This window comes from Mytilus californianus, unplaced genomic scaffold, assembly GCF_021869535.1.
Source record: "Mytilus californianus isolate M0D057914Y unplaced genomic scaffold, xbMytCali1.0.p SCAF_7, whole genome shotgun sequence".
NCBI classification, from domain to species: Eukaryota; Metazoa; Mollusca; class Bivalvia; order Mytilida; family Mytilidae; genus Mytilus; species Mytilus californianus.
This window is the reverse complement of record NW_026262723.1, coordinates 112,894,981-112,920,659: the sequence shown is the minus strand read 5'-3', so window position 1 is coordinate 112,920,659 and position 25,679 is coordinate 112,894,981. Positions and strand designations below refer to the sequence as shown.

The following is a 25,679-nucleotide window of genomic DNA, read 5'->3' as shown; positions in this document are numbered from 1 at the left end:
TAATCAGTTTACAAGGTTTGTTAACCTCGTAATATGTGCATATGGAGACGACTTACAAAGACACATTTTGTAAATCATACAGGGCAAGGAATATTGTCATTATGTTGTTTGATTGTTTGTTTGATTTTCTTTCTTTGGAAAGTAGGAAAGGCATTAAAAGCAGATTTATTTCATTTCTAACTTTTTCGTAATCCTTGAACAAATTATATCGTACGTACGCGTATTTAATAGTAAAAGCATACAATTAAACACCACAGTAAAATATCCAACATGTCAATGATTACTTTATATAATTGTTTTTAACGTCTAGTAGCAAACATTTCTTCATAATAAAGATTTATTTTGACTGTTTGAGAAAGTTATGTAAAGAAAAATATTATTTCAGGTATGTTAAGAGTCCTGAACAATGCTTTGGAAGCCATCTTACCCAAGACATCAGTGGAGACACCAGCAACATTAGATATATATACAATAATGTCGGATATATCCAGTAGACAGGAGTTATCTGAACCAAACAAGGCTGATCTTACCCCTGCAGAAAGAGCTTTCATTGCTTCACAGATTGCTATGAAGAATGAACTGGATGCGGATATAAAAAATGATGTTGTAAGTAAAGTTCACAATTATAGCTGATTTATCTTACACAGTTAAGATTTAATACATGTGATGCACAAAAAAAACGAGTACGAGTTCTGACTTGCTCTCAACAACACAAATTTATCCCGCTCACAAAGAAGCATGTGATACTGATAATTCACAAAATCTCTATAGCAGTTTTATTTAATTTGGAAGACTTTTTAAGCATCAATTGTTGGTAAAATGGTTTAACACCATTTCTCGTAAAATACAAAATTTCATTTCTTAGGATATTAGAAAAAAATAAGGCTTAGAATGTGAAAGATTGCCAAGTTTATTTCTTCATAAAAAAATTACCACCTAAAAAGTGAACGTTTATAAACAATGAAAATGTCTTATAGGTAATTTCCTTTAATTATAAGGAAAGGTGTCTATACTTCAAACGTTATATAGTTCAAAATCCTGTCTGTGTTCCTAACGTCCTAACCATTGTGATACATTTAGAAAGGGTAGAGAACAATAAAACCAAATTCAATGGAAAACAGACAACACCATGATCAAAAGACTAAACTACATGAATAAAAACAACAGCCGACAAAAACACTACCCATAGCGCTATCAACCTAGTAACACAATCCCCACCATAAACTTAGGATTATAAATATCATTTAGTGAGGGTATAAGAATAATAAATAAAGTTTCAAGTAGGAAATAAACTAGAGCAATGAACAAAAAATCCACAAAAAAGCAAAGCAACGCAATAAAAATGTATGAAACAAATTTCCATTCACACGACTTGTCTTTCTGTAAACAGAGGAAATAGTAGTATACCGTTGTTCAATAGTAATAAATCGATTGAACTGAAACAAATCCTGGTCACAAACCAAACTGAGGGAAACGCATCAACTATAAGAGGAAACAAAACGGAACAACAGAAACATTGAAATGCTACAAAAACAAACGCCAACATGCATAGAAACGGATTATGTGACAACAACTGCCGTATTCCGTATTGTCTTTCATTAGACACGGTCAAAACGTATAGTCTTAAAAGTCAAAAATAGATTAAAGTTTCCACTGGTGTAAAACTTATTTGCGTTAATTTAGCTACATCGCGAGTATGAAGACGCTGTAAGAGGTGAATGGAATTTCATTGAATTTTGCGTCAATCAGATTAAAAATCATAAATAATGGTGAACATGATATAAATGATATTTTTTCCTTAATTTTAAAAGTTTTTCCCCTTAATTCTAAAAATAGGACTAGAAAAGTTACGCATAGCCGTTTGTCCCCTTTTTTGTCCTCCTAGTTTTTGAAGTTGTCACAACAGGTTCACTCAATAGACCTTTACCTTTATATTCCTGTACATTTGTCTAGCCTCGTTTTAATGCTGAATGTCGTGGTACCCAATCTTCGTTTTCTATTTTGTCGTTATTAGCTGAACTATTTCTATATGTAGGTTAAAAACGAGGTTCAAATACTATTGGACAGTATTTCCGATTTAGGTCATGTGCTTCAGAGGCTGAACTATCGTAAACAGATGCCTGTTTACGTTCAAAATGGACACATCAATTCCACAGAAGACAAGAAACTGATAGCTGAGCTGATTAAGAATGGGTTTCAGAACAATGACGTAGATTTGAATTTTGAAGAATCTGATTCCCAGTCTCCACATGAGCAAGCCGTACAGGTAAATGCAATAATAAAAGATTATAGATATTAATTGTTATTATAAGGCATTACCATAGATCAACATCTTTAAAAAGGAAAACAAAAAAGTGGAGAAAACATCATTGTGTCTAAATATTTGTTATTCCATTGATCTGTTATCTTGTTAAAGACATTTACAACATGTTTGATTTCTAGTAAATCTAAAACTTGATGTGTGATATTGATAAATTTCTATTATATAAAACATTTTAAAACGAATCAATGATTTAAATGTTTCTTTAAAGGTAACATTATATGACCACACACCATTTTCTTGGGATGAAGAGTCTAAGTTCATATCGTCAAAGACGGTAACTGTGTCAGTCGGAGAAGGCAATACAACAAACTCAGCAATACCATCTAAAATCAAACTGCAAAATACTGATTTAGTACCAACAAGAAAAACCATCAATATTGCCATTCCTGTAGATAAAAATGAAACCACTTCACAGATGCTGACGTATAAAATGTACTGGAAGACACCTGCAGACAATTTGATAATCAGTATTAATAACGCCATGGATCACCTCAATCACATTATTTACATTCGGAAGAAAGAACCCCCAACGGAAGACGAATATGACTGGAAAAAAATTACAGAATCCAGCGACTGGTTAACCACCAGCGAAATAAAAGTGATAGTAGACCGGGGATTATACACAGCCCCAACAAATGTGTATATTGGAGTCCTTGTTCAAAAAGGTATATTTATTTTAAAACGTTAACAAACAGAAAAAAACTACGCAAGTGGGAAATTTGCATTTATTGGCTATCACTGAGGTCGTTAATGTCATTTGTGTCTCCTAAGGCTAATATGAATGCTATTACTTGATTTTATCTCAATTAAACAAAATGAAAAACACAAAAATAAACAAATCAAGGAATTCAATTTTTAAAATGAAAGGAACTGCAAATATATTGTAACAAATTAAACCTTCTACCATAAAATATAATACAAAGCTTAATACAATACGTATAGCTTTCCATACGGTATGTGTTGTGTGTTATTTTACAATTTACGTCTACGTTATTTTGTTTCTGATGAATAATTGTCTCCTCGACACTCATACCACATCTGATTATGTTTAGAGTAATAACTGTTTAAAAATACTCAAAACAACATTAGTTGAACAAGACCGTGTCTTTTTAATACAAGTAAAACTTGTAAACACTAAACGCATACATGTTTTATTAGACTTATGTCCATTACCAAATATGTTTTTCGTTGTTCTGGTTATAAAATAATAATGCTGTTTTCAAATAACAGAAACGTCTTCCGCTCCTACATTAACCAGACGAAGACGATCATTGAGTACTACTATTGTTGAATATGAAATTATTAGTGCTACGGTTGGTTGTAGAGTATGGGATACTGTAAAGCAGAAATGGGACAAAACGTCATGTCAGGTATGATTTTGATGACCCCATTTTCTATTATATTCGATGTAGTCCTATTTCAACAAGAAAATCAGTTAATAAAATAAATATCCCCTATTGGTAACGTCTCACCAACAACCTAATGATCATGCCGCTCCTTATAGGGCCCATTGAAAATGCGTATCGGAACAACGTGGTCGACTTCAGTCTAGATATAAATATTCTATAGACAAAGAAGGTACTTTAGCTTTAGCCTGCACATTGTGTCTTTTGATTTATTTTATTAACTTTTTTTATTTTACAACAATATAGCACACGATGTTAACAATTACTCCACTGACACAGCTATCTCAGTAAAGGTCCCTGTTTAAATAGTTCCATAGTATTAAAAAAATTAATCAATTAATTCATACAGTGGACCTTATTAACGAATCATATAATGCAAATACACCTTGATCCTAAATATCTTTTCTAAAATACCTTTTCTTTTCTTTTTTTTATATTTGTTTTGTATAATTAGTACCTTTTTAAACCCTGTTTTAAATGCAAAAAAAATATTAACATTTTTGTTTTAAATTTAATTAAGACAGATAATGTAATATTATGTTATATTGTTACTGTTAACGTGCACGTATGTCATTGCTTTATAACATTTAAATTTCGGTAAGAAACAATTGTGATTATTTATTGTTGCAGACATATGGCATGTTCTTTGTGTAGTCGTATTTTGATAGTTCTCGAATTGTCCCAAGCTTGATAGACTCATTCAACACTTCGGACGAAGCAGATTTATTAGTGTTTTTTTTATTTTATAGCACTGGAAACCGATACTTTTGGAATAATTAATAAGATTTTCGCAGTTGACGAATTTCCGTTGATATATTAAGAATGATTTTGAATTTAAGGGTTTATCTCCCTTAGACAAAATTGACAATCAGATGGTTTTGGGTGTCTGCTCAGATCCCCATTTGGTTATAAAGCTCTTCGTGTACTTCTGCATGGAATGATTTAAAAATCAATGGTTTTAGGCGTTCCAGATGGAGGTAAATAAAAAAAGCGTTATGAGGCATCATGCAAATTATCAAAGTAGCTTTTTACAATGATTCATAAATCTAATCTAATGTTAAAAGATGCCAAAAAAAAAGGAATAAACAAACTTCAAAAGTTGAGTTAAAACCAACAGAAAAGGCAAACAACGTAAATCAAGCAACAGACTACAAAACAAAATAAAGAAAACGAAAGACCTAACAGTACTCTCAATAAAAAAACCGTGTGTGATCTCAACAGCCGCTGACGGGCTAATACTCCTAGTTGATATAACTGGTGTTTTCTACACCTGTTTTTTCTGTTATTTAGCTTTCTGCTGTATCAACCATCAATGAGACTGTTTGTGAATGTTCCAGTCCACCAGGAAACAGTTTTGCCACAACTTTCTACGTGCCTCCAAACACGATCGATTTTGGAAGTGTTTTTGAAAAGTTTGATTTGAAAAACAATGCAGCGGTGTTTGCAACAGTTGTATCACTGGTACTGATGTATATTTTGTTATGTGTATGGGCATTCAGACAGGACAGAAAGGATCACACAAAGGTAATGTTATTGACTAACTTATAAAACATTTGACAAAGTGTGTATATTTTTCCAAACAAAATGAAGATTGTATGTAATCGGCAGTATTTAAAAATGTCGAAGTAAATAATAAGCACTGGAGTTCATGACAATTTGTGTAAAACCCATAGTTTAAGCGAAGTAAAGTCAAATACGATAAAAAGCAAAACATATAAGAATATAAATCAATTGTTTTAAAAACAATTGTTAAACGGTCTTTCCCCTCTGAAACATAATTAATTGGTTTTTTGCTTGGTTGGTTGGTTGGTTGGTTGGTCGATTGATTTACTGATTGATTGATTGATTGATTGATTGCATGGCACTTTCTCTGAAACTAAAGTAACGCCTATATTCTGACCGAACGTGACTGCGTACTTATACATCCCGCACAGCCAAACGGACGCCTGAGATGTCCTCATTAAAATTGATCCTAGTATCATTCGTTTATAAATTTTCTCTAGTATCTATGTTACCTCGGACTTCCATTCTTCATCTATTTGTTGTGTATGCATTTTGATTGAATTTGTAGGAAAACGGAGTAAATTTTATCTTGGAAGTTTTATTTTCCTCATTTGGATAAGGAATGTTTTATTCTAAATTTAGGTCCGCGCGCGAGATGGTGTTGTGAAGTCACGTGACCCTCGAATATATATGTCTGGAGTTAGAATATTAATTTCTTTTCAGGGGAGACCGTTGAACAGAGCACATGTGTATTGATCGGACAAACATGATCACTATTGGTTTTATTATTTACAGGTCATTGATGACGGATCATGCATGCATCTTACGTACACATGTTTACGGGAGCACAGATTTGTATTTTAATGCATGATTAAAAAATGTGATTGTAGGATTTCAGCAATATTTACGATTTTTCTACGTCATTGAATTTTATTTCTCAATCAAGCGACCGCGTCTAACGGGAACATGAATTGGAGCCGATTTTTGCAGGAATGAATTTCTATTTAAGAAGTTTGTACATCAGAAGGATTGCATTTTTACAGTCAAATGTACAGGACTGAACTTCAAGGCGAAATGGGATTCCTCAAAGTAGAAGAAAAAAAAAAGGGGGGGGGAGGTGGAGGATGGTGGACCTTGGTTGATAAATTAAGATAAGATGCATGTATACATCATGATAGCTGCAAAGTTTGAGGCTATAATTAGTTCATTTTGTTCATTTTACTATTTCAGTGGCATGGAACCCCTAAAACAATGACGCGTACCAGTTTGACAAAACCTTTCCAGTTATATCATGTCGCGACTAACATTTTGGTCAAATTTTTTTTATACGGCTTACGGTTTACGTGTTACGAAAACATAACGACAAATTAATTTGGTAAAGGCAGATAACTCCGTTAAGATCTCACTGGATCGCTTCGATCCAAATTAGGCAAAAATTCCTGGGGATGTAACAAACAATTTAGAAAAAGAATTTTGTCGATATCTTTTTTTGTTACGAAGAAGATCCACACAGATGATAAAAAGTGAATAGGGAGATAACTCTTGCAAAGAAAATGGTTCGGCTTAGCAGGGTGAAATTTAAAAGCGCATAAACTATACGATACAATATGAGAAATATCTAAGCGACATATTGCGAAACAAAAATTTATCGCAAGAACAAAATTTGGCGGAAAAAAAAAAATAATAAATATAAATCAATTGTTTTAAAAACAATTGTTAAACGGTCTTTCCCCTCCGAAACATGATTAATTGGTTTTTTGCTTGGTTGGTTGCTTGGTTGGTTTGTTGGTTGATTGATTGATTGATTGATTGATTGATTGATTGAAAGTTTGCATGGTACTCTCTCTATGCGAGGCATCGGACTTGACGTTCATATTCTGACAGTGCTGCGTACTTGTACATCCCGCACTCCCAAACGGACAGCCTCAGGATTTCCTAATAAATAAAAATCCTAACATCTTTTTTTTTTTTAATTTTCTCTATTTGCTGCAAGAACTGGTACTTCATAGTTTCTTTTATGTGTTGTGTGTACATTTTGTTTCAACTTGTAGAAAAAAAAACTGAGTAACATTTTGTCTTGGAAGTTTCACTTTTCATATTTGGATATGGAATGTTTTATTCTAATTTTAAGTCCGCGCGCGTAATGATATTTTGAAGTCACGTGACGCTCGAATATATATGTATGGAGTTTCAGGGGAGACCGTTGAACAGAGCACATGTGTATTGATCGGACAAACACGATCACTGTTGGTTTTATCATTTACAGGTCATTGATGACGGATCATGCACGCATATTACGTACACATGTTTACGGGAGCACAGATTTGTATTTTAATGCATGATTAAAAAATTTGATTGTAGGATTTCAGCAATATTTATGAACTTGGGAGCAATTTCTACGTCATTGAATTTGATTTCTCAATCAAGCGGACCGCGCCTAACGAGAACATTTTTTCTTGATTCAGTTTAGGGAGCTACCATTTGATTTTTATGGGGGGCTAGGATGAAATTTGAAAAAAATAGGTAGGACAGGAGTTTTGAGTTAAAAAAAAGGGAGGATGAGACACTTTGCAAAAAAAAGGCAGGATGACAATTTATGTAAAAAAAAGTCAGGATAAACTAAAAAAAAAAAAAAGGCAGGACCGAATAGAGTGAAAAATAAAAAGGCAGGACAGAGATTACAACTAAAAACAAATGCAGGACAAAATTTTTCATCCTAGTCCCTCCATAAAAATCAAATAGTTGCTCCCTTATATTTTACAGGTAAACTATTGTTGTCGTTCAATGCATGCACACAAACAGAACGGGGTTATTATAGTGTTTTAACAAAACGTTCATCGATTAATTTCAGAAAACACATGAATTGGAGCCGATTTATGCAGGAATGAATTTCTATTTAAGAAGTTTGTACATCAGAAGGATTGCATTTATACAGTAAAATGTACAGGACTGAACTTCAAGGCGAAATGGGATTCCTCAAAGTAGAAGAAAAAAAAAATAAGAAAAAAAGGGGGAGGGGAGGTGGAGGATGGTGGACCTTGGTTGATAAATTAAGATAAGATGCATGTATACATCATGATAGCTGCAAAGTTTGAGGCTATAAATAGTTCATTTTGTTCGTTTTACCATTTCAGTGGCATGGAACCCCTAAAACAATGACGCGTACCATTTTAACCAAAACTTTCCAGTTATATCATGTCGCCACTAACATTGTGGTGAAATGTTTTTTATACGGCTTACGGTTTACGTTTTACGTGTTACGAAAATATTACGACAAATTAATTTGGTAAAGGCAGATTACTCCTTTAAGATCTCACTGGATCGCTTCGATCCAAATTAGGCAAAAATTTCTGAGGATGTAACAAACAATTTAGAAAAAGAATTTTGTCGATATCTTTATTTGTTACGAAGGAGATGCAAACAGTGATTAGGGAGATAACTCTTTCAAAGAAAATTGTTTGGCTTAGCAGGGTGAAATTTAAAAGCGCATAAACTATACGATACAATATGAGAAATATCTAAGCGACATATTGCGAAAAAAAAATTTATTGCAAGAACAAAATTTGGCGGAAGAAAAAAAAAAAAAATAATAAATATAAATGAACTGTTTTATAAACAATTGTTAAACGGTCTTTCGCCTCCGAAACATGATTAATTGGTTGGTTGGTTGGTTGGTTGGTTGGTTGATTGATTGATTGATTGATTGATTGATTGATTGATTTGTTGATTGCATGGCACTTTCTCTGTGCGACGCAGCTAACTTAAATAACGCCTTTATTCTGACCGAACGTGACTGCGTACTTATACATCTCGCACAGCCAAACGGACGCCTGAGATGTCCTCATAAAAATTGATCCTAGCATCATTCGTTTATTAATTTTTTCTAGTTTCTATGTTACCTCGGACTTCCATTTTTCATCTATTTGTTGTGTATGCATTTTGATTGAATTTGTAGGAAAACGGAGTAAATTTTATCTTGGAAGTTTTATTTTCCTCATTTGGATATGGAATGTTTTATTCTAAATTTAGATCCGTGCGCTAGATGGTGTTGTGAAGTCACGTGACCCTCGAATATATATGTCTGGAGTTAGAATATTAATTTCTTTTCAGGGGAGACCGTTGAACAGAGCACATGTGTATTGATCGGACAAACATGATCACTATTGGTTTTATTATTTACAGGTCATTGATGACGGATCATGCATGCATATTACGTACACATGTTTACGGGAGCACAGATTTGTATTTTAATGCATGATTAAAAAATTTGATTGTAGGATTTCAGCAATATTTACGATTTTTCTACGTCATTGAATTTGATTTCTCAATCAAGCGGAACGCGTCTAACGGGAACATGAATTGAAGCCGATTTTTGCAGGAATGAATTTCTATTTAAGAAGTTTGTACATCAGAAGGATTGCACTTTTTACAGTAAACTGTAGAGGACTGAACTTTAAGGCGAAATGGGATTCCTCAAAGTAGAAGAAAAAAAAAGGGGGGGGGGGGGAGGGAGGGGGAAGAGGTAGAGGATGGTGGACCTTGGTTGATAAATTAAGATAAGATGCATGTATACATCATGATAGCTGCAAAGTTTGAGGCTATAATTAGTTCATTTTGTTCATTTTACTATTTCAGTGGCATGGAACCCCTAAAACAATGACGCGTACCATTTTGACAAAAACTTTCCAGTTATATCATGTCGCAACTAACATTTTGGTCAAATTTTTTTTATACGGCTTACGGTTTACGTGTTACAAAAATATAACGACAAATAAATTTGGTAAAGGCAGATAACTCCTTTAAGATCTCACTGGATCGCTTCGATCCAAATTAGGCAAAAATTTCTGAGGATGTAACAAACAATTTAGAAAAAGAATTTTGTCGATATCTTTTTTTGTTACGAAGGAGATGCACACAGATGATAAACAGTGAATAGGGAGATAACTCTTGTAAAGAAAATGGTTCGGCTTAGCAGGGTGAAATTTAAAAGCGCATAAACTATACGATACAATATGAGAAATATCTAAGCGACATATTGCGAAACAAACATTTATCGCAAGAACAAAATTTGGCGGAAGAAAAAAAAAATAATAATAAATATAAATCAATTGTTTTAAAAACAATTGTTAAACGGTCTTTCCCCTCCGAAACATGATTAATTGGTTTTTTGGTTGGTTGGTTGGTTGGTTGGTCGATCGATTGATTGATAATTGATTGATTGATTGATTGATTGATTGATTGCATGGCACTTTCTCGGTGCGACGCAGCTAACTTAAATAACGCCTATATTCTGACCAAACATGACTGCGTCCTTATTCATCCCGCACAGCCAAACGGACGCCTGAGATGTCCTCATAAAAATTGATCCTAGCATCATTCGTTTATAAATTTTCTCTAGTTTCTATGTTACCTCGGACTTCCATTTCTCATCTATTTGTTTTGTACGCATTTTGATTGAGTTTGTAGGAAAACGGAGTGAATTTTATCTTGGAAGTTTAATTTTTCTTTATTTGGATATGGAATGTTTTATTCTAAATTTAGGTCCGCGCGCGAGATGGTGTTGTGAAGTCACGTGACCCTCGAATATATATGTCTGCAGTTAGAATATTAATTTCTTACAACTCTTGCAAAGAAAATGGTTTGGCTTAGCAGGGTGAAATTGAAAAGCACATAAACTATACGATACAATATGAGAAATATCTAAGCGACATATTGCGAAACAAACATTTATCGCAAGAACAAAATTTGGCGGAAGAAAAAAAAAAATAATAATCAGAACAAATACAATAGGTCTTTCCACAGAAAAGTGGAAAGACCTAATAATCAGAACAAATACAATAGGTCTTTCCTCAGAAAAGTGGAAAGACCTAATAATAATCAGAACAAATACAATAGGTCTTTCCACAGAAAAGTGGAAAGACCTAATTAGATAAAAGACAAGCTTTACTTTAAATTACTAGAAACAATTATAACTTATGTTTATTCACATTGGCTTTGACGAACACAACAACAACCAACCAAAGTAACAACGTCAGTTCTGATTCCTCCTTCTATTAAAGTATGATAAAGTCTGAGATGTATAGAATTACAAGCTATACCGTCCATCCAATGCCAATCTCATATATATACCTCATCTAAATTAAAGTATATTTTCAAAGGTATTACATTCGATGATGAAAGCATCCGTACGATAAAAAACATTCGTTTGCTCCAAAGGAAACAATTGAAAAACAAACATATGATCTAAAGTATTTTCTTAATGAATACATGTGAACAAAATAGACATAGCAAATACGTCATACATATTTCTTCAACAACACATATAACCAAACAGACATCTATAGCTGTTCATTTATGGAAATAAAAAGTAAACGAGGGGCCTCGATTTTAACGTTGTCTATGATATGCGACTTCATGATTTTCACCAAGAAGAAATCAACCTTCCCTCATTATTACTGAAGTTTTAATAATAATCTTACAGTGGGCTTTATCATACCTGAGTGACAATGGACCTTACGATGATTACTTGTACATTATGACGGTGTTCACAGGACTACACAGAAATGCTGGAACAAAATCCAGAATAGGTTTCATGATAATTGATGGCAAACCAAAGAAAAGCCACTTTTATGAACCAGATGTACGAATATTAGATGACGAATCACATCGAGTAAGTTTTTCGCTTATACAAAAAAAAACGTTTATGATTTATATGTAAGATGAAACACGGGAACTTTGTATGTGGAAAATTAGAGTTATATTCATTTGTGTATTAAGATAGATTTAATACATATGTTCATAAATACCATAAATAAACACTCATTTATCAAAACACATAGTATCGGTCCACCAATTCGTGATGGTGACCATAAAAACGTCGATTTCAGACGTTCATTTTTATTAGAACCCTTGTAAACGAGTAACTATAGTGAACATACAAAAAAAATGTCTCGTTGCAATAATGTCTAGACTAAGCAATGAAAATCTAAATTATATGCCATGCGAATTTTACAGGCGGAAAAGTTCACGTAAAATTCTCTCTTTAGTCCTCCCAACAATGGTCTTGTAGATGGGCTTTATCGATGACTACCAAAGATCGGGCAACCTGTAGTCACAACACCAAGTTAAATAGAATTCAATTTGCAACACCCATTCTAGCGGGATCTGCTAACCATTCCGGAACACCTGTGATAACTCGTGGAATTTGGTAGGGTTTCTGTTGCTCGGTGGTTTACTATATTGTATTTTTAGACTGTTGTGTGTTCGTCATTGTTTTTTTTTTTTTTGGGGGGGGGGGGGGGGTTGGGTTGCAAAGGCATTGCTAGTTTTAAATTCATCAATTTGTGTGCTTTTTATGGACCTTTTTACCTTCCGCCTCTTTTTTGTTATGAATAATAAATGCTGGTTATAAGTCAATGAGATAACAACCCAACCACAATGAAAAAGCATACAGTCATGAACAATGTGCATATGTCTTTACAATGTTGCTTGACTTATGCTGTGGGTAGTCTATAAAATTAAAAAAAAAATAAATTAAATAACAGCAATAAAAAGATCTGCCAACCACAAATTCTTCAAATGATAGAGATATAATAACAGACAGTTATTGACATGGCTCCTGAAATTGGACAAGACATTTACTTTTGGGCGGGCCTAACTTAGTTGTTTTGTTTATATTATAGGGTTTTGGTGTTGGTAGCATCCGGAAATTTGTGATGAGCGTTTCTAAACCAATAAATGATCCAACGGTATTAAAAATTTGGCATGATAATAGCGGACAAGGAAATTCGGCATCATGGTATCTTAATAAAATCCTACTGGAGGATGTGCAAACTAGTGAGAGGTAAAGCTTACACGTTAATCAAATTTGTTTCCTTAAATAAGTAAAAGGCTACATAGAAGTATACATATATTTATGTATCAATGAGATTTTTCATCCGATGATTGACAAATGCAAATAACATATTGTGTTTCTTTTTCTTTTTATATTGATTTTTTGAAGAGACAAAAGCAGCCCATGCAAACTGATAAACAGTAAAATTTTCAAACCTTACAAACTTTTGTTAATTTTATTTAAAGACCAGATTTGGAATAAACTAATAACCTAATTACAAAAGATTACTTGTCAATATGAGCTAAAGCCTCACAAAAAAGAAAGTTTACACATACACACGTCCTTGTAATATACACGTTTTACCTCACGTAACAAAATATCTTCAAAGTCTTGGCTAATAATTAGATATTAATGACAAACATCTCAAAAGTAGACTATTTCGAAAGTGTTTGCAGTTTTGCCCTAATTGCTAGGTCTTAAGCTGAAATGCAAATACTTCAGACAAAATTTCGATAGTTACATACTCATATCATACAGACTAATGTCTTGTAAAGGTCTAACTGACTTTGGTAGATTTATAACACATTTTAATTTCAAATTTATGTAAAAGTGCCAACTAAATTGCCTTATTATTCTTCCTCTTTGTGTATTGGTTCACCAGGCTTAAACGAAAATAAAATATTTATACAATGAAAATATACACATGTACCAGAAATGAGCTCTTTGGAAGAATAGTATACCTAATTACCAAACGTTTAAAATTTCAAAAAGTCAGTTCATATGTCTCCAAAATCTACTTAAACACATTACGGCTCAATCTCAGACATTGTATAAAACAGTCATATATATACGGACTCAAACACAACCATTAATTGAAACATGAATATGCATCGATCTACAAAACAGAAAATGGATTGCAAATGTTAAGAATTATAAATAGCCTTTACTTTTCACACAAGAAATAACAAAGTTTTCTAGATAAGGGTGCGTCTTTCCGTACCTAGAAAGCGACAAATACCATCCAATGCAAACCATTATGAACATTAAAGAGACACAAATGTTTTATCAAAGCAAGTACATGTGCTTCCGTAATATCAATAAATTTATTTTCTGTTATTTGACAGGTATCTGTTTATATGTGATCAATGGCTTTCTTTGGACCACGATGATGGCTGCATTGATTGTGCCATTCCTGTTTCAGATAAGTTGGATAAACACAAATTCTCATTTTTATTTCACGAAAAAACCAGACAAAACACTACAGACAATCACTTATGGTTATCGGTTGCAATTCGACCCGAAGACAGCAACTTTACAAGGATAGAACGATTGGCTTGTTGTTTGTCATTGTTGTTTCTTACTATGATCTCAAACGCAATGTTTTATGGACAAAATACCGGAAGTCAATTTTCAATTGGACCTATCAAATTATCACTTTCTGGGATATACATTTCACTTATAAGTGCAATAATTGCAGCACCTCCAATATTCTTAGTATCTTATATGTTTAGAAGTTCTAAACATCGTAAAACAAGCGAGAAGAAGCCTTTACCAAATAATGAAGAAGTCCCTGACATTACACTACAATCCACTAAAAAGACCAATGAGGAAACCCATTCAAAAGCAGATGTTACAGACGACAATGAATTTTCACTTCCGTTTTGGTGTAGATATATAGCATGGGGAATAGTTACATTAGCTGTTTTTTTATCCGGATTTTTCCTAATTCTGTATAGCATGGAATGGGGAAAGACAAAGTCAGAGGAATGGCTTCTATGTTTCTTTATGTCATTCATCGAATCAATGCTCCTCGTTGATCCACTAAAGGTAACATAATCCAGGTATCACTGTACACATGGAATAGTTAGCCATAATTCTTACAACAGTGTAATATACGTAGTGATTCAAGTAACACAAATTGAAAACAACAGATAATGATTGCAATAATCAACCTATATGTTGCATGGAATAAACTAATTCCGTATATGTTGCCAAATATGAAATGTCAAAAAAAACGTATTATTATTTTATCATAAGTTATAGTTCTCCATGACCTGTAAGTTTTCATGTTGATTTTAAATGACGTTGCAATGTGTTCGTAAAATAGAAATTACCAGTGGTTAGTGAAATAGAATGTCTGTTTTTAGGAACGTTTATGTGGACAATATATACATGCTGAACATGCTTCATACTCGCATTGTTCAAAGCAATTCATTATATACCATACAAGCAGATAGTTTTAGTCGAAATTGTGGGTCTTACAATATTTTTCAAATTTGAAATAAACGCTGATTAGACGTTTAATCATAACCGACTTATATGATTAAAACTAAATTAAATAACTTTTTTTTTACATTAGCGATACATTTTGGAACTTCATATTCAAATTATTAAAGCTGTTCATTTGTTGAAAATTATTGCGATCTCAAATTTCGTTTTCTCGTAAATCATACAAATATTAAGCATACTCTCTTCAAGCTCATATATTACTTTTCACAGATCTATATGTTATTGTTACAAACTATTTCAAAGGATGTGGATTTTCTGAATGGTGATACTTTTTTTAATCAAGTTTAAAGTAAATATATCGTAATTTTAATGTTTTCTACTTTCACAGTGACGTATTTAGTCACATAGATATATTCAAAATAAATTGATTGTTTAGTAACATGCCCAATTGGCCCAGTAGTGGAATACTAGATATATAAAAATAAGGAGATGTTATATGATTTTTACTGAGAAATCTATTCACCAGATACCGAAGCCCAATAATGCATGCAGCTTCTTACGATGCCTTGTGTGTATCTTACAGTGTTATATGTCAACTTTTGATAAATATATATATATATTTGATATCCAAGTGCAATGGTCTATCTCCCTATACAACTATACATTACGATATTTCTACACTACGAGTTTTTGTCAGAACTTAACTGTTCTATCTCCTCCACACTCTTATTGGATTATAATAGCTTATTCATCTAGTAAGTTCTGTATCTCCCCTGTATGTAAGGTATTTTTGCAATACAAAATTGTTAACAACATTATCTTAGTAGTACTATGCTTGAATTGTTTGGATGCTTTGATATCAATCTATGAGCAAATCCAGCACTCCAGAATTGGTGATATTACACAGTTACAAAACCCCATCTCAAATAGAAATATAGGGATAAATTTCTAAAATAACAATGTTTGTAGTGAAGTGTTATATCTCACGAAAACCATCATTCGAACAAAGAATGACTCTTCATGTAGGTATATTCGATCCATATATAACTTTAAATGTCTCATTCAAATGTTTGTGGCCCTGCGCTTTTAAGATTGAATCTAATCTTTGACCACTATTACAAAATTGGAAAACACTTTACTCTAGCTCTAATAGGCCCCAGTATGACAAAATTTGAAACAATTCAAAGGAGAAAATCAATAGTAATAGATTAATAATGAAATATCAAACTACCAAAAAATGGGACACACGCAAATCAACGACTACTACTGAATAACAGGCCCCTGCCTTGATACCGGCACATCATGCATGGTGCAAGTTTAAATTAAGACATTAGTAGTTTACAGATCGTTATCAATCTTCAGATTTTATCAATAAATAGATAAATAAGACAGTTCAAGATGATACACAGAAGCTGAGGAAATATAACATAAACAAAAAGAGTTTTACTGGGTGTCCCGACAGGGTAAAAGTATCTTGCTCTATGTGATCACCTACCATGCTAATTTATACTCAGACAGAATGTAAAAAATCAGGAATAGGACAAAATCGGTAACATTATAGATAAGACATCAAATTCAAATTGTTGACTACCGACCTAAAACTTCGAAAACATGTCGCTAGTGAGTTAAATATAGACATATCGTATTGGTCAACCAATTAATGATGATGGCCGTAACAATTTATGTAGCATCATTTTCAGTCGTTATTCCTTGTACCTCTGTTTGGTGAGTTTTTATGTAAGGAGCTCAATTGTGCAAATTAAGTCCATTTAGTTGAACATGCAAGAGCGCAATGTGTCAATTGAGATTGATGAAAGTAATACGATGAAGCCGACAGTTTGTTAGTGCTTTGTGATGGGGAGTTGACAATATTTCAAATCTTTTCATTATAAAAGTTAAAATTAATATTTATTTGTTTTCAATCAATGTGTTTAGATAAACATAATATGTACACACTCCCCATGTCCATTCTCAATTTTATAAAATAAAGATATGGGGCATAAAACGTCTATAATTGTTTAAAAACTAAAGGACAAAGATAACACATAATAAAACAAAAAACAAAAAACGAAATAACCTACATTTTGTAACTTTACTTTTATTTTAGATTATACTGTTGTCGCTTTTATTCTCTTGGATTATAAAGAGTTATAAAGAGAAAACTGTAAAATACGACAGAGAGAAACTTCTTCTGGAGACAAAAAGACGTGCAGCAAGTCCATTTTCATATCTTTTAGGTAAATAAATATAAGAAGATGTTGTATGAGTGCCAATGAGACAACTCTCCACCCAAGTCACAATTTATAAAAATAAACCATTATAGGTCAAAGTACGGTCTTCAACACGGAGCCTTGGCTCACACCGAACAACAAGCTATAAAGGGCCTCAAAAAATACTAGTGTAAAAACATTCAAACGGGAAAACCAACGGTCTAATCTATATGAAAAAAAACGAGAAACAAGAAACACTTATGAAAGTTTGTTTACATTCATCTATGAATTTCAAAGACATAATTATTTGTTGTTTAACCTTGTTAGTTCTCTTTTTTCCGTTCTCATTTAAACTAATGAAGTAATACACTAATGACATCATCATAGAATATCATGATTATATTCAATATAAAAAACAACATGTAATTTTCTTCTTAAACAACTTGATTTGATTGTTCACCTTTTGGTTGAAAATGATTAAACATTCCGGTCATCAACAAAGAAAAAGTAAGCATATGATCATCATGTAAACTTATAGCATATCTGTTATTTTTTAATTAAGACCACGAATATGTTTCAAATGTCATAACCACAATCCAACCCTCCTTTGTTTCGAGAATATGAATTACCATAAAAGACCTATCACCGATTTGTCAGTTCATTCCCGATTTATGATAAAATTGGGAATGGAAATACGGAATGTGTCAAACAGACAACAACCCTACCAAAGAGCAGAAAACATCCGAAGGCCACCTACGGGTCTTCAATACAGCAAGAAAATCAGGCAGCCGGAGGCGGGCTTCAGGTTGCCCCTAAACAAAAAGGTGTACTAGTGAAAATACTAAACTCCAAAACATATTAATGAACTAAAATTAAAAATTGTACAAGACAAACAATGACCAGATGCTCCTGACTTGACACAGGCGCAACAATGCGTTTGAATGTCCCTTTTGGTTTCTTTCAACTTTCTTTTGATACGATTTATTTTATGATTAAGCGCCCTTTTGACATCTTGTTACTTGATTTTATTGTAAAAGACATGTCTTACTGATCAATTACTAGTAAAATTAAATATTGGTTGCTTCAAAATTTTAGTGTAGGTTTAAACTCAATGACGTCCGATGCATATAAATGTTAACATGCCACACTCCCCTATATGTTTGACCTTTGCAAAAAATGAAGTGCACGTGAGTTTTCGAATGTGGAACATGGTGTTTTACAAAACATCATAGTAAAATTGGCACAGTTTTATTCGAAAGAGAAACTTCTATAAGAATGTGCAGTGTCTATATTTATAGAAGCGAACCTTCATACATTTGATGTACTTTTCCTCAATTGATCTCTATCGATAACACTCAAACCAACACATTTAAATGTCAGAAGTTTTTGCCTTCAATGAATTTTTTCTTACCGCTATTTATAACTTTCTTAAGTTCTGTTTTTTAGATGTGTACAAAAATAAGCAAGCTCCATTGAAACAAAAGAAACTTGCTAAATTGAGAGAAAAAAGACAGCAGCGACTTAAAATGCAAGAGATATTTATAGAACTAGTTTTATATATGATATTCCTTGCTGTTTTGTATAGTATCAGTTTTAGTAACAGAGATTCTAGATGGTATAACGTCAAAAATCATCTAGAGCACCATCTTGTTACATCGAATAATATCTCAACAGGCGATTCAACGTTAAGATACGATCAGGTTAGTTGTCTTTCCTGTTTTATATACTGTTGTTTTTCCAATGTTAAAAAATATAGAAAAAAATACGAGATCAGTACAGCGATATTACACTTCAAGTATAGTGTAAAATAAATGTACGATAAGGAATAAAACAATTTAGCAAAAAGGCGTCCATAAAAGCACCTATAAGCCTGGTGAGATATTCCATGCATCGTAATGTGATATCAGCAAAAAAGTTATTTACAACTTGTGAATAGCGACACAAGATATCAGCAAAAAAGTTATTTACAACTTGTGAATAGCGACACAAGTTATACATGTACATCATAATTTTGAATAAAGGGGTATTGCTATAAACTTATAAACTTACCAGTGACATTTTTGTCGAGCCTGCGACTTTTTTCGCAAAAACGAGACATAGCGATCCTACATTCCGTCGTCGTCGTCGGCAGCAGCGTCAACAAATATTCACTCTGTGGTTAAAGTTTTTGAAATTTTAATAACTTTCTTAAACTATCCTGGATTTCTACCAAACTTGGACAGAAGCTTGTTTATGATCATAAAATAGTATCCAGAAGAACATTTTGTAAACACAAAATCCTGTTTATCCGTATTTTACTTATAAATGGACTTAGTTTTTCTGCCAGTTATCATAACATTCACTCTGTGGTTAAAGTTTTATAAATTTTAATAACTTTTTAAAACTATTCTTGATTTGTACCAAATTTGGACAGAAGCTTGTTTATGATCAAAAGCTAGTATCTAGAAGGAAATTTTGTAAAAAAATATTTCCTGTTTCTCTGTATATTACTTATAAATGGAATAAGTTTTTCTCCCAGTTAACATTACATACAGTCTGCAGTTAAAGTTTTAAAAACATTCATGAGATTCATAAACCATCCTGGATTTTTACCAAACTTGGACAGAAGCTTCTTACAAGCAAAAGTATCTAGAGGAAAATTTTTAATAATTATTTTTCCATTTCTGTTGAGCCAGCAACTTTTGTAAAAATTATCTTCTTTATCATTTGTTCATTCAATAAATTTATGTTTCAACTCTTTTATAAATCTATAGATTTGATTGCATACTATATTCATTTTTTACAAGCATAACTTTTTTCATACATTTCAAACGTGTTATTTCATTAACCGTAAATCTATTATGTGCATTACCCTATCACACTGAAAACATAGACAACAGCAAAAGTAGGCGAGACACTTACGAATTTTAAATAAAAGCTGACCAAATATGCCAGAAATTCGTAATTCAATGTGCTTATCGACTACTTCAATATCACCATTGACACCTATAGTCAAAACAGTTGGAAGGCCGAAATCATTTACGAAGTTAATTTTGACATAGAAATACTATTGTTTTTTTACACTAGGCACATATGGTCTTAGACAGATTTTGACAACGTTTGAAATGTTTTGTTTTAATGCTATTCAAGTATTCGACTGTTTAAATTCGACATAAGAGATCAGTCTTTTGTAAAGCAAACACGCATCTGGTTTACTAAATTGTAAGGCTTGTACTTTTTTGTGAGCTTTTACAACCTTTTTGTCGATACCACTAATACTGCATGACGTTTTTCTGGAAAAACACAAGCCATGTATGTAGTCAGTACTACTGTTCTGACATGAAATATCAATGATACGTCATTTTGTCCATTTACTATTCATAAAACTGTAAAATCTCAATTTTTTTTAAATAATTTTTTATTTGGTCTTCAATTTCTAAGTTGATTTGACTTTATAACTGATTTGAAGAGTGTGTGAAGGCGAAACACGCATCTGACGTACAAAATTAAAAGCTTTTTATCTTTTTAAGAGTTTTATTATAAGATACCGTAGTACGTCCGATTGTCCATCCATATGTTAACTCAAAATATAATTTTCGTGGTCTCATAGTTGCCTCAGTTTTAACCATTTTCTATTGTATCATGCCAGAGTTATAGGACTTTATTCAAGGATAAGTTGAAGGCTTCTGAGATGTTGTACAAAAGCATTTCAAAATTGAACACAAATTTTTTTTATCTTGCCATTTGCTTATTTTTACCTTTGTTTTATCCAATTTTAAAAGGCTCTTCATTCAATTTGAGGTAATAACCAAAAATATCTGTAGCTAATGTTAGCCATTCATAATTCAATATGTTTAACTAAGACACAAAATATAAAATTCGCGTGATAACTTCTGTGGTCATATGTCTTATAATATTAGAATGTTTTACAGGTTAAAACTGCATCTAATTTATATGTATGGATCGATGAGACCCTTATTCCTTTTCTATTTCCACGGTACCATACCAATGGAGATCAACTAAATGCCGATAAAAGATTATATGTACAAGATCAAGTCAATTTTCGTGTTGGTCCAATGAGACTGAGACAACTAAGAGCAGTTCAAGGTACGATACATAAAACATGTAATGTAATTTGTATAACTTGGCTGCTGAATTTAATGACCGGTTCTGACCAATGAAATTAAAGATTAGATCTTACTCTGGCATCAAATATCTTAGTAGTTGTGTCTGTTCTTTAATGTTTTGGCAAATTTCAATCAAACAATATTCGTATTAAGTTCATTAATAAAAATAACATTACATAAGTTGGTTGCATCCGCAGATTTTTTCTAGATTTACCTTTATCAGGAATGCTCTAACCTAGACATTTGGAAGCCATAATATATACATACGTAAACGTTTACTAAAGTATATGATAATACGAGACATGAACATACATATTGACAGTCTTAACATAATTCAGAATATTATTCCAGAGTGAATACAAGATAACAGCTCAAAAAGCGCATATTAAATACGAAAAGAAAAACTAGTATAATAATCAAGCCATCAAATGATTTAAACTGAGATCCAAACAATTCAATTGGTCGTTGTCTTTTTCACCTGAATGTGAAATCTATTAATTGAAAGTCATGTGATATAAATGTATATATTGACATTTCCAGAGCCATGTAGAAAACAGTTTTGGGGTAATTTTACCTGTTATGATGAATATTCTATTTACGGAGAGGATGATGGAAACTATTGCGTAGCGTGGGAGCCTCACCCTTGTGTCAGAGGTCAAGCTGTATATAATATGACATCTGCTGCCTGGAATTTTGTGTCGTCTGTTGATATTTGGGGACTTCCGGTCACAGGACTACATTCTACCTATGGCGGTGGTGGATACATAGCAGAATTCATTGTAAACTATAACATATCACGACTAGTTCTTAATGATTTGTATAAATACACATGGATAGATCGTAAAACAAGAGCCATATTTACAGAATTCTCCTTGTACAACGTAGATGACAATGTTTTTGTTTTCATAACGTTTTTGACCGAATTTCCTGAAACAGGTGGTGTCATTGCAAGTACATCAATCAAACCGTTTCGGCCTTATCAACATATTGGAAGTCTTGGTATGTTCATCTTTATTTGTGAAATTATTGTACTAATTGGAATACTTATATTTTCTGTTCATAAATGTATTTTGTTTCGAAGAATCGGAAAGAAGATGTTTAAGGAATTATGGCATGTTCTTGACATTTTAATTATAATTTTATTCTTTGTTGCTACCGTAATGTATATCGTTAGATGGATAATGATGAATTTAACTATGGACAAATGGGAAAATCATAAGAACAAATTCGTCAACTTCAGTCATATTGCGTCATGGGACGAACTGTTTAACGTTTTCTTGGCATTCATTATATTTCTGACAACTGTCCGAATCATGCGAGTTCTCAGCTACAATGAAAGGATAAATCAATTCGGAAAGATTCTTGCTCACGTGAGTCATGATCTTTGTGGGTGTTTTGTAATGTTTTTGATCGTGTACGTAGCGTTTTTTACTTTTGGACATTTAATATTTGGCAGGCATTTAGAAACATACAAAAACTTATTCGTGTCATCAACGACATTAGTCAATGCTATTATCGGTAAAAACAGCATCAATGATCTGTTTTCTGTGGAGCCGGTTCTGGGAAGAGCCTATTACTTCTTCTTCGTTTTGTTTTTGTTGTGGATTTTAATGACAATGATGAATGCAACATTAAATGTAGGTATTACAACCGTTAGAAACAAACCTCTTCGGTCAACATATGGCATCACAAACATTGTAGCGAGCTTCTGGAAAGAGGCGGTTGGTCTCATTATTGCATCAAATAATGCCACATCAAAGGACAAGATAAAATTGTCACCAGACTACATATTAAGTAAGGAAGTTCCAAGGCAAATAGAAATTATACGACAGGAAGCCACAAAACAGATCGAAATAATAAAACCGAAAGTCGATTTAACGAAAAAGAAAATACGTCCAAGACGTATTTATCAGTAGTATTAATATAATCCATGTGCAATAGTTGGTCTTAAAGTTATTTGTAACATGACAAATGCGATATATACCGTTGAGTTTTGTTTAAAACGGGACAACAATTAACACGAATACTATAACAGTTGATGTAATCGATTATAAAATGGTTCATTCAAATCGTGTTCTGCAATCACTTTTTTTCTGTACACCAATAAACTTGTGCAAAATGAAATAATCGTGTTTTGTCTGAGTAATGTTTAATAAATGAAAGGTCTGTCATCGTTTTTCTTTAATAATGTCATCTTATTGAATATTCTTATTTCAATGCACTCAAGTTTATTTCATCTCAGTTTATTTGAGACATATAATACCAAATATGCCTTTGTTTCCCTACTTTATATAACTGTCAGTATCAAAAAGTGTTTGCTGATGTTGGATTGAATATATTCAATTTTCAACGTTTATAAATCCCTTTAGAATAAACGTTTTAAGGTAAAAAAAAAGCTAAGCGAACGCATGAACTTAAAAAGGAGACCGGATGCGCCTTAAAGGCTTGGCAACGTTCCGACAGAATTGGAATCAATATATTACGAGGCAGGTGCTACTTGTAATAGTCCCCACACCCATATTTTAACTTCAGAATCTGTTGAAAAAGAAACGGAAATATGGAACTGTTATCGATGTAAGTCCTGGTGTTAGGGATTTAAGTTGTAACGTAATTTTTCAATGTATACAAACAAACGTTATCATCATTCTGGTAACGTTTTTTGTTTCATATCAAATAATTTTAAGATAGAATTGTGATAATTTATATTTTTTTATTAAAAGACAACGATACCAAGTCGTATTATGAGATACTGAAATCTGAAGTTGATTCCAAGTTTCCCCAGAGAACCCATTTGGTTTGCAATAACATCGTATGTTTAATAAGCTCCAGACTCATTTTAAAATGTAAGGAATTTATTTTAATTGTTAAACTGGCAGTTTTTTTTCCGTAATCAAATTCATCAAATTTGCGGAAAACAGTATGATCCTCATTCATGTGCATTTACTCAAGGTCCCGTGACAAAGAAGACTGGAAGAAAGAAAGATATTTTTGCGCAAATCCGGAAAACCGAAAAAGATAGTTCATTAGAAAATTAAATATTTTTTTCTTCATTTTATTGATTTTCATACTGTAATTGGGGACTTCTTTCCCATATAAAAGAAAATAAAGATATGATTGATAAAAGGAAAAGAAAAAAGCAACCAAACAGAAAAACCAAATCCTGAATAACATTGTGAAAAATCGTCAAACAATTATCGTCGTTTGAAAACCGTCAGTTGAATAAGACAATTGGGCAAACCAATTTGTAAACACATGCAGCTGCGACGATAAGAATTCTAACGTAAAAATCAATACAAAAAAGGAAAGTGTGAAGACATTGGACAGATACATTCTGCTTGAGCAGTGTATTTGCCCCGACCCTTATCCATCAGCTGTGTACATTATCGCCAAGAAATAAATAGAAAAATCAAAATAATGAACATAGAGGAGTGTAAAGAACTTGAATGGGGATATAAAGTTGGAGCACGGTATCAATACTATTATAATGGCTAACTTGCTTTTTCTATATTTGCTTTTTTTTGTTGTTGTTGACATATTTGTTGGTTTTTATATTGATTAAGATTATAACACAATGTTGACTGCTGTACCCTTTTATTTTACATTTATTTTTACCTATTATGTCTGTTTACTTTGTTCACACATTTTTGTCAATATAATGGCATTTTATGCGACTGCCACGTAGTGTTGTCATTTAAGCGATATTTTTTTAACCTAGCCATAAAACCAGGTTCAACCCACCATTTTTTCTTAAAATGTCCTGTACCAAGTCATTTTCTATGTATGTTCGCGTTTGTTTTTGTTGCACTTCAGTGTTTCTGTTGTTCCGTTGTTTTCCTCTTATAGTTGATGTGTTTCCCTCGGTTTTAGTTTGTAACCCGGATTTGTTTCTCTTTATCGATTTATGACTTTTAAACAGCGGTATACTACTGTTGCTTTTATTCATACAAGTGTATGGTTTAGCTAGCCATAAAACCAGGGTTAATCCAAACTTTTCTACATAAGAAAATGCCTGTACCAAGTCAGTAATATGACAGTTCGATGTGTTTGAGCTTTCCATTTTGAATTTTC

The 25,679-nt window shown here is 32.6% G+C and overlaps 1 protein-coding gene across 1 annotated transcript in view; it reads left to right on the top strand.

Moving 5' to 3' along the window:
• The first annotated feature begins 397 nt into the window (after positions 1-397).
• The window catches only part of LOC127709637 (polycystin family receptor for egg jelly-like), a 110,762-nt gene continuing 85,480 nt past the window's right edge, over positions 398-25,679 (top strand). Inside the window, exons 1-7 of the mRNA XM_052215243.1 lie at positions 398-606; positions 2,036-2,266; positions 2,532-2,988; positions 3,554-3,693; positions 5,020-5,253; positions 11,714-11,902; positions 12,915-13,075. Of these exons, the coding sequence (XP_052071203.1) occupies positions 475-606; positions 2,036-2,266; positions 2,532-2,988; positions 3,554-3,693; positions 5,020-5,253; positions 11,714-11,902; positions 12,915-13,075 (1,544 nt within the window). The 5' untranslated portion in view covers positions 398-474. The remainder of the gene's footprint in view (positions 607-2,035; positions 2,267-2,531; positions 2,989-3,553; positions 3,694-5,019; positions 5,254-11,713; positions 11,903-12,914; positions 13,076-25,679) is intronic.